Source organism: Micromys minutus (genome assembly GCF_963924665.1).
Source record: "Micromys minutus genome assembly, chromosome: 27".
Taxonomy (NCBI): Eukaryota; Metazoa; Chordata; class Mammalia; order Rodentia; family Muridae; genus Micromys; species Micromys minutus.
In genome coordinates, this window is record NC_137962.1 from 41,236,890 (window position 1) to 41,250,099 (window position 13,210).

The window sequence follows — 13,210 nt, forward strand, 5'->3', positions numbered from 1 at the left end:
CCTGGAATGTGGCTATATCTCACCTTCTTTAGATTTATCATGAGCCCACATCCACATATTCAGTCTCTCCTACTGTCCACAGACTCTTAAATAAGCTAAGTCTTGTCTGAGCCCCCAGTATATAGACATCTAGATGTACTTGGGTCCATCCAGAGAGAAGAAACATCAACAGGTCTGAGTTTGTTCTGAATCTCTCTGCCAAAGGCTACAAGAGATGACTCAGCTTTAAGCCCATTGAGGGTAATTGCCATAACTCTGTTGAAGACCCTGGGTCAGGGTTGGCAGGAGATTGGGTCTGGGTGCTGAGCTGAAATGACACCCATCAGTGTTGGCGGGGCTCTTTTATGGGCTCCTTGCTGTCCTATAATCCTGGGTCTGACCCAGAGAACCAAGGCCAAACAGCCCTGCTTCAGCTGTGAGAAGGTATCCTCACTTATAAGATATAAACTTAACATTCTAAAGTTTGAAAACAGCATACACACACACACACACACACACACACACACACACACACACACACGTGTGTGTGTGTACATGGGCTTTTACATTGACCCAACGTGACATTGCAGTAGGGCAGAGGGTCCCCTTGTCCTCTACAGCATTATCTCCATAGGTTCACTGTCAGCATTTCCTCTCTGTCACTGTTCACCTGAGTGCTGCCTCAACTGATGTCTCTTGTGTCTCCTTGGATACGCTGAGCAGTGACCAAGAAGGACTAGGCAGGCATTATATAGAATGTCCCTTTGTTCTGCTTCAGGACTTTTCTTGTGGTGGAGTCACATCTGTTTGGTAGAGTGACCTCATCATGTCAAGTGTACACGCTTTCAACATGACCTAAATGCTTGTCACCGTGATCCTTGGTCCAGGCATGTTGTCTTCCTGTGAAGGCTCTTTCCCTTCAGTACTGTGAGAAGGAGCACAAATGTTTGAGGGATGGAAGCTGTGTGTCCACTCCTGGAGGACGCTGAGGCAGCCCCACACATGTTGCCTGGGCTTCTGCAGATGTGTCAGTTCTCCACTGACGTCACTATCAACTCATGTCACCCAAGCTGACCAGGTCCTGGGTTTAGGATTTGGTGTTCTCATGTCCATGACGGGGTCTAGGCCCGTGTGTGTGTGTGTGTGTGTGTGTGTGTGTGTGTGTGTGTGTGTGTGTGTGTGTTGCACACCCATATATACATGTAAGTATTCTCACAAGGGCACATTGAGAAATGTCTCTCTTGGGCCCATGTATTTGGACACTTGGCCTGCCATTGATAGTATTGGTTGGGGAAGTTATGAAAACTTCCTGCTTTCTTCTTCCTGTGTGCTGGTGAAAATGTGACCAGCCCGCTCCTGCTTCCGTGCCCTGCCTTTCCACTATGATGCACTCTCTTCTTTGAGTTGCTTTGGTCATGGTATCTTATTGTAGCAACAGAAAAATAATTAATACAGGGAAGTTCTCTCCCTGAACCTGAAGCCAGACTACCAGTCAACAATTCCAGTGATCCCCTTTTCCCCACCCACAGCACTGGGGTTACAGGTACTTTGTGACCGTGTCTGTCTTTTTACATGGGCATTGGAGTTTTAAACTCAGACCCCCACCCCCTGCTTTTGCAGCAAAATTCTTCTATTCACTGTGCCCTGAGCCTCCGTGTTCTGATATCACTGGTTCCTCCATATTCCCTGAGGAGCCCAGTCCCTGCATGGATGACAGGTACGTGCAGACTCTCCATAGCACAGGTCTCTTAGTCAGGGCCTTTCTACCTAGAAAAGTCCATCTCATTGCTGTGTTGTTGTACCATGTGCCATGTCTGGAGTCACACACTTTGGGTTTGCAACTTGCATGTGTGTATCAGAGAGCATGTCATAGAAGCTACCCTGTGAATGTGACAGGTAAGCAGGGAGAGGCTTCCGGATGGTGGCATCCAAACGGTCTTAGTTGGCTCTGCTTTCACCCTTCAGTAAGCATTTCTGGCCTCTCACTAGGTTGTTTCCCTGAAGACTAGAGACTTGTCAACCCAGGGGTTAACATTATTAGATCCCTGTGGCCCCTTCATCTGGCTGTAAGCAGGTTTCATCTGACAAGCTGCCAGACATTCTTCCTCCACTCCCCATGGCCAGCCTGGCAGCAGCTTGTGAGTTGCTTTAGAACCCTGATCCTGGAGTGAGGCCCAGTCTCCTGGTCTCTGGTCAGGTTAGTGTGTATATTGTGCAAGGCATGTACAGCTTAGGCCTGCCCTGCCACCAGGGTCTCTGGCCTCACTGGAGTTTGTCAGGAGCCTCAGTATGGGCAGCTGTCCTCACTCATATCCAGCCCCTTTTTACGGCCATTGTGAAGACTTCTGCTTTTTTCCCAGGGTCCTGCTTCTTTCTGTGTGCTTTGTGCCCTGACTGGGGTCATATCTTCTCCCTAATGTCAGTTTAGGAACCGGTAATGGTTCTTATGTCCTCTTATACTGGCTACAGTCTCCTGAAGCAGAACAATGTCACCAGGAATTTGTGGCACACCAAGATTACATGCACGCTCACTTGCTTTGCTTGTGCTTAGCTAGATACCTCTACTCTGCCAGGAAATGGTGCTTTCACCCTCAGTGAGCTAGGTTTTTCTCTACTCGTTAAATTAATTAATGCGATCTCCCACTCCAGACATGTCCACAAACCAATCCAGACAACTCATTCTTGAGACTCTTCCCTGGTGACTAGATTGTGTCCAGTTGGCAATTAGAATAAAAGCTTGCTCAGCCTGCTTTCTTATAGAACCCAGGTCTACCAGCCCAGGGATGGCACCACCCACAATGGGCTGGACCTTCCCCCCTTGATCACTAGTTGAGAAAATGCCTTACAGCTGGATCTCATGGAGGCATTTCCTCAACTGAGGCTCCTTTCTCTGATAACGCCAGCTTGTATCAAGTTGACACAAAACCAGCCACTACAATTGACCCCTTGTCAACTTGACACGCAAACAAATCAATATTAAGCTTCAACCCTTACTTTCTTGTTCATCCTCAAGATCTAGATAACCTTAAGAGTCTCACAGTCTTTACAAATTCTTACATTTTAAAATTGTAATACTTTTAAAATATCCAGTTTCTTTTAAAAATCAAAGTCTTTTTACAATTCAAAGTCTTTCTTCAAAAGGGAAAGATATCAGGGCACAGTCACAATCAAAAGCAAAATCTATCTCTAACCATCCAGTGTCTGGGAATCCAGTTACAAACTTCTGGGCTCCTCCAAGGGCTTGGGTCACTTCTCCAGCTCTGCCCTTTGTAGCACAGACCTTGTCTTCTAGGCTCCAGCTGCCTGCTCTCCACTGCTGCTGCTGTTCTTGGTGGTCATCTCGTGGTACTGGCATCTCCAAAACACTACTGTCAGTCCTGGGGCACTAATTTCCACTGAGGATGCACCTTCACCAATGGCCTTTCATGGCCTCTCACAGTGCCGAGCCTCAGCATTTCCATGACCCCTTCATTCCTTCAAAACCAGTACCACCTGGGTGACTCTTACACATTACCAAGTCCAGCCATAGCATGAGGTACAACCTTGGCTGTCTCTGGAGCAGATCCTCTTTGTGCTCTCAGAAAACAGTTCCCAGAAGATTTCACCTCAGTGATGCTGGTCTCTTCTTAATCACCACTAAGTTCTTAGCTCTTGCTGACCAACATCAATAGTCCCAGCAATGCAAAGGTTTTGCTTTAGTAGTTCTGGTATCTTGTTAATCACAGCTGATTCTTCAGCCCCAGTTAACCAAAACCATAGAATCTTCACCACCAAAACAGCAGTAGCCTTGATCAAAGAGTCTTTAATCTTTCCTCTAAAGTTTCACAAGCCAGGCCTCCATCTTCTGCACTGTTCTCAACATTATCTTCCAAGCTCCTACAGAACATCCCACAGAGCTCTTAATGTGCCAATGGCTCTTCTAGCTCAAAGTTTCAAAGTCCTTCCACAGTCCTCCCAAAACATGGTCAGGTTGTCACAGAAACATCCCTCTCCTGGTACCAATTTCCAGTCACCAAACAGGGGGACTGGAACCACAGCTTGAGCCCTGAGCCTCTGGCACTAGTTTCACCCCACAATTATAAGAGCAAACTTACACAAGTCAGAAGACATATTTAGAAGGTCTTAGAAGCACCCTTAAGGTAGAAAAGGCACCCTACCTTAGATGGAGTGTGGTTCTGGGCAGAGGGCTGGACTAGTGTGAACTTTGAGTTGCACAGGAAGCATTATGCAGAAGGTTGGGGTGAAGGCCCATATTACCACTGTGGCCACACAGAATCAATATGTCCTAGGATCCAATGTTGGGTACAACAATCCAGGTGGTCTGTGTTGGTACAGGGACACTCAACAGAGTCCTTTAAGCCTTTAGCCTCTCCATGCAGTGTTGAGCTGAAGAGAGGAGAAAGTGGTCACAAAGTCTTAAATCAAAATCCTAAACCTCAGTCACAGCACTTGAGAGTATACACACACACACACACACACACACACACACACACACACACGCATGCATGAACACCCAGGCACACTTTGAGTTGGTAACTAAGGAGAAAGGTCTACAGGAAGTGTTGCCTGGAACAGATATAGACTAGCTACTTGTCTGTTGCTATGATAAAATACCATGACCCAGTCAGCATATCAAAGGACTTATTGGGGTTTATAGAGGCATGGCAGATGGAGCAGGAACACAGGGCTCACATCTTCAAACTATAAGCATGAAGCAAAGAGATATGAAAGGGTAAACTCAGGGCATGGCCCAATTCTTTAAACTCCAAGCCTGCCTCCAGTAATAAACTTCCTCCATTAAGCCAGACCTCCTAAGCCTCCCTAGCCAGAGCCCCCAACTGGGGACCAAATGTTCAAATGCCAGAGATGATGGTGAATATAGCATTCAAAGCCCACAGGTAGGTGTAAGCCCCAACTGAGAGCAGCACATATACCCTGTGGCTTTGAGTTCCTTCCAGTTTGTTATGTGGTACCAGGTACTAAAGCACAGTACTGGGGCTTAAAGCAGAACACAGAACTGTGACCAAATGTGGGCATGCGTTGAGGGTCCTAATCAGGTAGTATGTGTTTATCTCTAAATGAGTAGAATCCTGGCTAACACCCTCAGTGTTCTCTATGGCATAGGTCATTAGGACGCCAAGTGTCAATTGCTGTGACAAATCACCACGATCAAGACAGCTATAGAAGAAGGGTTTATGGGGGGCTTACCATACAGAGGGTAGGTACATGACTAGCAAGGAGAGGAATATGGCAGCAGGCAGAGATGGCTCTGGAGCAGTAACTGAGCTTACATCTTGATTCACAGCATGAGATAGAGACAGAGAGAGAGGGAAGACTGGGAATGACCTAGGCTTTTGATATCTTGAAGTTTATCGTTAGTGACTCTGCTCCTCCAAAAGTCCCTAGTCCTTCACAGTCTCGACACTGTAAAAGTAATTTTTATTTGCCAGACATAATTTTCATCTTCAAGGCTGTTAACCTAGGCCTAGTCCTGGAAGCTTCTATCTAGCCTCTGTACAATTTTATCTAGGCCTATTTTCAGCCTCTGAGACTTATCACTGAATAAGCTCACCCTTTCTAGCCTTTTCTAGTTGGCTGGTCAACTCAGCTGTTCTGGCTCAAACTCCTCTCCAAGCTGACTGATTTGATCTGGCTTCTCTCAGCCTCTGACTGAATTACTCTGTTTGACCTCATACTAACTCTGATAATCTATTTCCATCTTCTGGCTTCTTCTCATTCTCTGGCTTTTTGCATCTTCACCTGTGTCTAGCTTGTTCTCTTCCTCTGTCCTGTTCTCTTTCCTGAGAGCTGAGCAGATCCTATTCTGTCAAATCTTTCTCTGGTTCATCACTTTATCTGCTACTCAATTAGACATCATTTTCAAACATGCTTCCTTCTACAAACTAACTGTACCTTCATTATTTGGGATTAAAGGTTTGTACTAACAGTGTGTCTGTATTCCAACCAGAGGGATTAAGTTGTGAGCCACACCACAAGTAGAAACAGGTTTTTTCAGCAGAAAGCACAATTTGATTTAATATCCTGTAACACAACACACACTTTTAAGAGTCTAAAGTCTCTTCTAAGGACCAAGGCAAACGCCTAACTGCGGTCCCACATAAAATCAAAAACAAAAAGCGGATCATATACTTCCCACATACAATGGAGGGAGGAAATTACCATAACAAAAGGGAAGGAAGGGGCTACAGTGAGGAACTGGACCAAAGCTAGACTGAAACCCAGCAGGGTAAACTTCAAATGCTGTCATTCCGTGTGTGAAGTCAAAGGGCTTGATGGCTCTGCCCTTCCACAAGTGAGTTGACTGCTCACTTCTCTTTTTCTGCTGGCTGTCCTCGCTGTCCTTGGCGACTCCAGCTCAGTCCAGCCTTCTCTTGCACAGCTTCACACAATGGCCTCTCGGGGCTGCCGTGCAGGAACTCCTTACTACACGTCTGGCCGCAGTGGCTTCCCTTTACCTTGGGGAAAGATTCTACAACTACTTTGTTCATGACTCTAAAAAGAAACACTGCCCTGTCCAAGTTCTGCTTATCTCCTAGTTGTGGCCTGTGCCCCTCCTTGAGTTACATCTCTAAAAGCTTTGTTGTTGCTTTTTAGGACCAGAAAATTCTGCAAGCCTTTCCTGCAAGTCGCAGGGGTGTGAGGGGACCGCCCCTTACTCCACTCACAGTGTGCTCTCCTGTCTCTTCCAGCCCAGGCCTCGGCTCCGACATTACATTTCCTGGTGCTAATTTTCTCCTTCAACTGCACGTTTTGTTTTGTTTTTTTTTTGTCTGTGTGTTCATTTGTTACATTTTGTTTTTTTTTTTTTTGTCTGTGTGTTCATTGTTACATTTTGTTTTGTTTTGTTTTGGGTGTGTTCATTTGTTTGGTTTTAGCCCTGGTTGTCTATTTTCATTGTAGACCTGGATGAGAGTGATTACTAATGACCTTGTGTTAAAGTTGATTAAGCTATCTTGAAATCTCAATCACAGGAATCGGTGCATTACTTTTCAATTTAACTTAAGGCAATTTTTTTAGAACAATTACAGAAGGCAGCCACATTCTTTGCCAAATATCACAAGTATAGTCTCTCCCCCGGTTGTTGATATTTTCCCCTCTGAAATTCCTGAGCTGGGTGTCAGTAGTCAACAGAGCTCTCAGCACCGCTCTCTCCCAGCTCCTACTAGATGGAAGCTTCCTAGTCCAAAGGCGTCCACAGTCCCCCACACAACAGTGTGCTCAGGCCTGCCACAACAAAGCCCACTGCGGTCTCAGTTACTCTTTAATTGCTATGAAGAGAGATCATGACCAAGGCAACCGTAGAAGAAAGGGCTATTGGAAGTTTGCAGTTACAGAGGGTTAGTTCATGACCATCATGGAGAGGAATGTGGCAGCAGGCATGGTGCTGGAACAGAAGCTGAGAGCTCACTTATACCCTGATCCACAAGTATGAAGGGGCGGGGGAGAACACTAACTGGGAATTTTGTGGGCTTTTGAAATCTCAAAGTCCACTCCAGCATAAAGTCCACATTCCAAACCTTTCCCAAATTGATCCACTAACCAGGGACCAACTATTCAAACATGAGCCTATGGGGACCCTTCTCATTCAAACCATCATAATGTATGGCTCTTGACTAAGAACATGAGAGAGCAGTATATTTGAAGTGTACGGCCTTCAGTGGGAAAAGAACGGGAGGCAGGCTGTGTGGTAACCCAGTACACAGAGAAAGAGGCTTCACAGGTGAAGTGCAGAAACAGATCCCCAGAGATGCCATCATTGAAATGCTAGGTGCAAACGTATCTAAGCCGAAGGGAGTGGGAGCTGGAGGATAAGGCCTCAGTTGGACACAGCCAAAGAAGAGCGTGCTGAGAGGCTGCAGAATACAGCCCTCAGGCCGCTGGGATAGATGTCAGTGCTACAGATATGTCTTTGTTTCCAAAGTCAGTAGTATTAATTCAGACTTGTAAAGATAGGAACAGAGTTTGTGTGGAAGTTGGCAAGCCATGAATTCTAAAATTCATGAGGAATTAAAAATAGGTTAAGAATAGCCAAGGGCTAGGGTTAGCAGGTAAAGGTACCTGCTGCCAAGCCTGGTGACCTGAGTTTTATCCCAGGGACCCACATGGTGGAAGGATGGAATCAATCTTACAAGTTGTCCTCTCACTTCCAAACACACACCAGACACAAACCCAAATAAGCATCCACACACATACATGCTGAGTAAACAGGAATGCAGTTTTAAAAGTTTTAAAATGAATTAGCTAAGACCTAGGTGCAGGGGTGTGCAGCTGCAATGCCAGGTGTTTGGGAGGTTGAAGTATCAGGATTATGAATTTAAGGCTAGCTCAGACTGCATAGTAAATTTCTCTTTGAGAGAGAGTGGTAAAAGCTGAGAGATAGGTAGGGCAGAGGCAGAAGAGATACATGCTTACTACATGCAAAGCCGGAGCAGTAACCAAAGCAGGACTGAAGGAAAGAATGCCTGGGAGTCTGAAAACAGTTTTTACAAGATTGTTCATTTCCCTAAGATCCCTGACAAAGGCACATGCTGAGGCCAAGGTGAGATCAGAAGGGTTTCCCACAGAAATGCTCACTTGGAAAGCTGCTCCTGTCGGTCATGGAAAAATGATGCTGTTTAGCAAGATGCAGTGTCACAAGCAAACAAAATCGGTCCAGGCAGACCCAAGATGTCAGTATAAATGGCAATATCATAAAACTTTGGGAAGTCAATTTATAAGAGAATACGCTTGACCTACAAGTAGAAAAAAACACAAGGGAAAGATTTATAAATCCAACTCACTAAGATTAAAACTTGTTTTCTTTAAAAAACAAAAGAATAAACAGACAAGTCACGAAGTCAATCCTGGCGAGACATCATTGGCAGCCATGAGAACGGTTGTCTGGAGGAGCCCGTGTGGGTCAGGAGGGCAAACCACTGTGCGTCTTGTGGGTTTTTCAGGAATTTGAAAAAAGTGTTTGACATTAGTAATCACAAAAAATTAAAACCACAGATGTGGAAATAATTGTTCCAATTGAGTATGTTTTCACATGTTTGAAATTTTCCATTATAAAGTCTGAAAAAAAATAAGAGCAGGTCATTTTAAGAGTGAAAGGGAGACAGAGGAAGGACTTGGTCTAGCTTTGTTGGGAAGCGAGTCCATTCCTCCACTTGGCAGTGTATGCTTATAACCCCGCGCTGTATACAGGGAGACAAGTGGATCCCCTGCTCACTGCACAGTCTATCCAAGACAGCAAAGTGCAGGTTCACTGAGATACCCTGCCTCAGAGAAGCTGGACATGTGATTGAGGACCACCTCCTAGTGCAAACATAGATCTTCACATATGTGCACAGACACCTGCACAGAGACCGCTGCAGAGGGCGGAGGAGAAGCTGCACCGGTCCCACTATTCCTATACAACCCATTTTCTTTATTTATAATGTGTGTGTGTTTGCATGTGTGTGCATGAACACCATGGAGGTCAAAAGAGGGAGGGCATCAGGTCCCCTGGAACTGGAGTGACAGTTGTGGGCTGCCATGTGGGTGTCAGGGACCAAAGCTGGGTCCTCTGCAATAGCAACAAGTGCTCTAACCACTGAGCCATCTCCCCACCCACCTCTTTCCCTTTTGCTTTCCTGTCTGACGATTTCCCATAGAACTGTCTAGATACAAACAGATATGTGTCATTTCAGACAGGTGTAGTTTCTTTATTTACCATGAGCTGTGGAGACCTTCCCTGACGATCACATTGTATTTACATTAAACATATACAGAGCCAGTTATTGTTCATGCCTGTAATCTTACCACTTGAGAAGCTTAGGCAGGAGGATCACTAAAAGTTTTAGGCGATCCTGGGCTATAGAATCAGACCTATATTAAATAGGGTAGGGGGTTTGCCTAGAGCACCACTGCGCCCTAATTTGGGGGCAGAAGGGGTAGTTCAGTGGTTGACAATAAGTGATGCTTATCTGGAATCTGTTCCCAGCACTCATGGCACTGGCTTGAACAGTAGCTATAGCTGCAGCTCTAGGCAGGAGTTTTGCCCTCTTCTAGCTGCCAGAGCACTGTACGAGAGAGAAAGAGAGAGAGAGAGAGAGAGAGAGAGAGAGAGAGAGAGAGAGAGGGAGAGGGAGAGGGAGAGGGAGAGGGAGAGGGAGAGGGAGAGGGAGAGGGGGAGAGAGAGAGAGACTATTTGCATCTTGACATCAAACATACTTGTATTGGAGAGCATAGCCTTGTATAGAGTGATTTACCTCTTTATAAATAAAAAGGATCACAGGGCTTCATGCTGAGGACCAGGCTGGGGCAGTAGTTTGTGGTCTGCTGTCCTGCGGTTTCCTAGGAAATAACATCAGATGCAGGAGCACTCAGCAGCTAGTGGAAGCCCCCTGTACAGTAAGGTGAGAGCCAAGGCCTTAGTTAATGCTTTTGTCTTCTACAGGTTGGAGTGGGTGGAGATCATCGAACCACGCACGCGCGAACGTATGTATGCCAACCTGGTCACCGGGGAGTGCGTGTGGGACCCACCAGCAGGCGTGCGCATCAAGCGCACCAGCGAGGACCAGTGGTGGGAGCTCTTTGACCCCAATACATCACGCTTCTACTACTACAGTGCTGCTTCGCAGCGCACTGTGTGGCATCGCCCACAGAACTGCGACATCATTCCTCTGGCCAAACTGCAGACGCTGAAACAGAACACTGAGTCTCCGCGTGCCTCTGCGGACAGCAGCCCCGGGAGGGGCAGCCGCGATGGTAGCACCGGCTCCTCCCTAGAGCCAGAGCCCGAAGAAAGGGCACAGGAGCTGCCAGTCCGCAGTGGTCGAGCAACAACCTTGGTCACTTCGAAGGAGGAGACTAGCAGGTGAGGACAGGTGGGTTGGGGGAGGGGGTACTTAGAAGACGGTGGGGCTGAGGTGGCAGAGAGTACTGCACGCAGCTTTCAAGACTGTTGTCCGGTTAGTAGGATTCTTAGGTCTCTGCTGGGCCAGGGTTATCAGGCAGGCCAGCCACCTCCCCTTTATTGATAGTGTCATTAGTCATTGGAAATGTACAAATGTCAGAGGAAAGGAAGGTGAAGTAAGGCCAGGTGAGGAGTGGCACACCCGAAATCTCAGCACTTGGGAGGTGGAGGCATGAAGGATCAGGAGTCTGAGGCCAGTCTATGTTTAAGTGAGACCCTGACTGAAAATACAAGCGAGAGAAGGAGAGAAAGATACTAAGGAGAAGAGGTAGACATCCGGAGTCCTGCTGTCCTTTTCCAGAGGGTTGCTGGTGCACCTTCAGTGGGATACAGGGACTGTTCTCGGGCTGGGCTCATGTACATTTAAGAAGAGGACTGACAGCAACGTGCAGAGGCACTGTGACAGTGATGTCACAGGGGCATAGCATGGCCGGCAGACGGTGGAGAAGTTAAAGGCCATTTGGACCAATAGAGACCTTCTTCCAGCAAGTATTTCTCTGCTGAGTGTATGGCTGGGGTTTTCTAAGGATCACTGTGTCAGGGACCTTCCTCCCGTTCCTGTTCCCGGGAATGCTATCTGGAAAGTGCATTCTCTGAGATGGTGGTTTCTTCCTTTAGTCTTATTGTGAAATATTTCACTGACTTCATCTTGTTACATCGAAACATCCTTGAGTTTGTGTTTTCATCATCCAGTGGTATCCATGTGTGTGTGACACATGAGAAAGCTCCAGTGAGCTAGGCAATGGGTTTATGAAAATTCCCAACCAAACCAACAGCCTGTGGTAGCCAAAGTCCTTGTCTCCAGCAGAAAGATGCTAAAGAGACCCAGAATTCAGACTGCCTAGAAGTTAGGAACCAGTGGTGTCTACCCATAAACAATGGAGGTTGTGGTGGCACAGGACTAGCCCCAGCACTTGGGAAGCTGAAGTGAGAAGATCCCTCCTGGTTTAGGAGTTCAAGATCAGCCTAGTGAGAGCCTCTCCTCCAACATACAAAACCACACTCATAAATAGGATCCAGCTACTAGAAATTGAGTATAAAGAAATGAAATCTTGAGGCTGGAGAGATGGCTCAGTGGTTAAGAGCACTGACTGCTCTTCTAAAGGTCCTGAGTTCAATTCCCAGCAACCACATGTTGGCTCACAACTGTCTGTAATGGGATCTGATGCCCTCTTCAGGCCTGTGGATATATATGCAGCAGAGCACTCACATTAAGTAAAAATTAAAAACAAAAATAGACTTAAAAGGGGACAAAATTCGGCCTTAAATATGAATTAAACCCTCTGTGTGGGCTGAGATTGTAAATATGTGCCCCAATACCTGCCCTGAAGTGCTCCCAGGTGCTGAGCAGACTCTTTAGCCCCACTTCTACTGTGTGTGTGTGTGTGAGAGAGAGGGGGGGGCAGAGAGAGAGAGAGAGAGAGAGAGAGAGAGAGAGAGAGAGAGAGAGAGAGACAGGGTCTCAATAACCCAGACTAGCCTTGAGCTATACTTGTCAATAACCTTGACCTGACGCTCCTGCCCCCACCTCTGGGATGCTGGGATTATAGATATGGTCAACACATCCATTTTCTGTGGTGCTAGGAATGGAAACGAACTCAGGGCCTTCCTTACACATGCTAGGCAAGCAATCTGCCAACTGAGTTACACCCCTTATGTTTTACTGATTAACTTTTTTCTATTGCGGATTTCAAATGGCTGACCTAAGGTTTTCTGTTATACCATTTGCCTTGTGCTGTGGGATCTGTGGAAGTTTGGGGGCTTGTGACTGTAAAGCTCTCATCAAGTCTGGAAAATGTTTAGGCAGTTTTTCTTCAAGCATTTTATTCTTTCCCCCCATGACTCCAGTTGCAGGCATCTATCTAACCTGTTGCTGTTCTTCCTCAGCTCACTGGTCCTCATGAATTTGTCTTTTGTGTGTGTGTGTGTGTGTGTGTGTGTGTGTGTGTGTGATGTATCTGGCATGTGTTTGTACCCACAGAAATCAGAAGAGGGTGTCGAACTTTCTAGAACTGGAGGTACAGATGGTTGTGAGCTGCCATGTGGGTGCTCAGAATAGAACCTGGGTTCCTCAAAAGCAACAAGTGCTTGTAGCTAATGAGCCCTCTGGTTTTTAGTATTTTCACTTAGTGTGTGTGTGTTGTGTGCTCCCGGGAGCATCAGGTGTAGGATGCCCTAGTGAGTGTGCATGTGTAGTAAGCCACCCAGTGTGGGTGTTGAGAACTGAACTGGAGTCCTGTAAGTGCAGTACACACTTCCTTTAGAATCAGG

General features: G+C 46.5%; 1 protein-coding gene across 2 annotated transcripts in view; it reads left to right on the forward strand.

The window, feature by feature from the left end:
• ARHGAP39 (Rho GTPase activating protein 39) overlaps window positions 1–13,210 on the forward strand; it is an 88,239-nt gene that overhangs the window by 49,403 nt on the left and 25,626 nt on the right. For both annotated transcript variants that reach the window (XM_080939828.1, XM_080939829.1), the window contains exon 3: window positions 10,421–10,840. In XM_080939828.1, coding sequence (XP_080795954.1) covers window positions 10,421–10,840 — 420 coding nt within the window. The remainder of the gene's footprint in view (window positions 1–10,420; window positions 10,841–13,210) is intronic.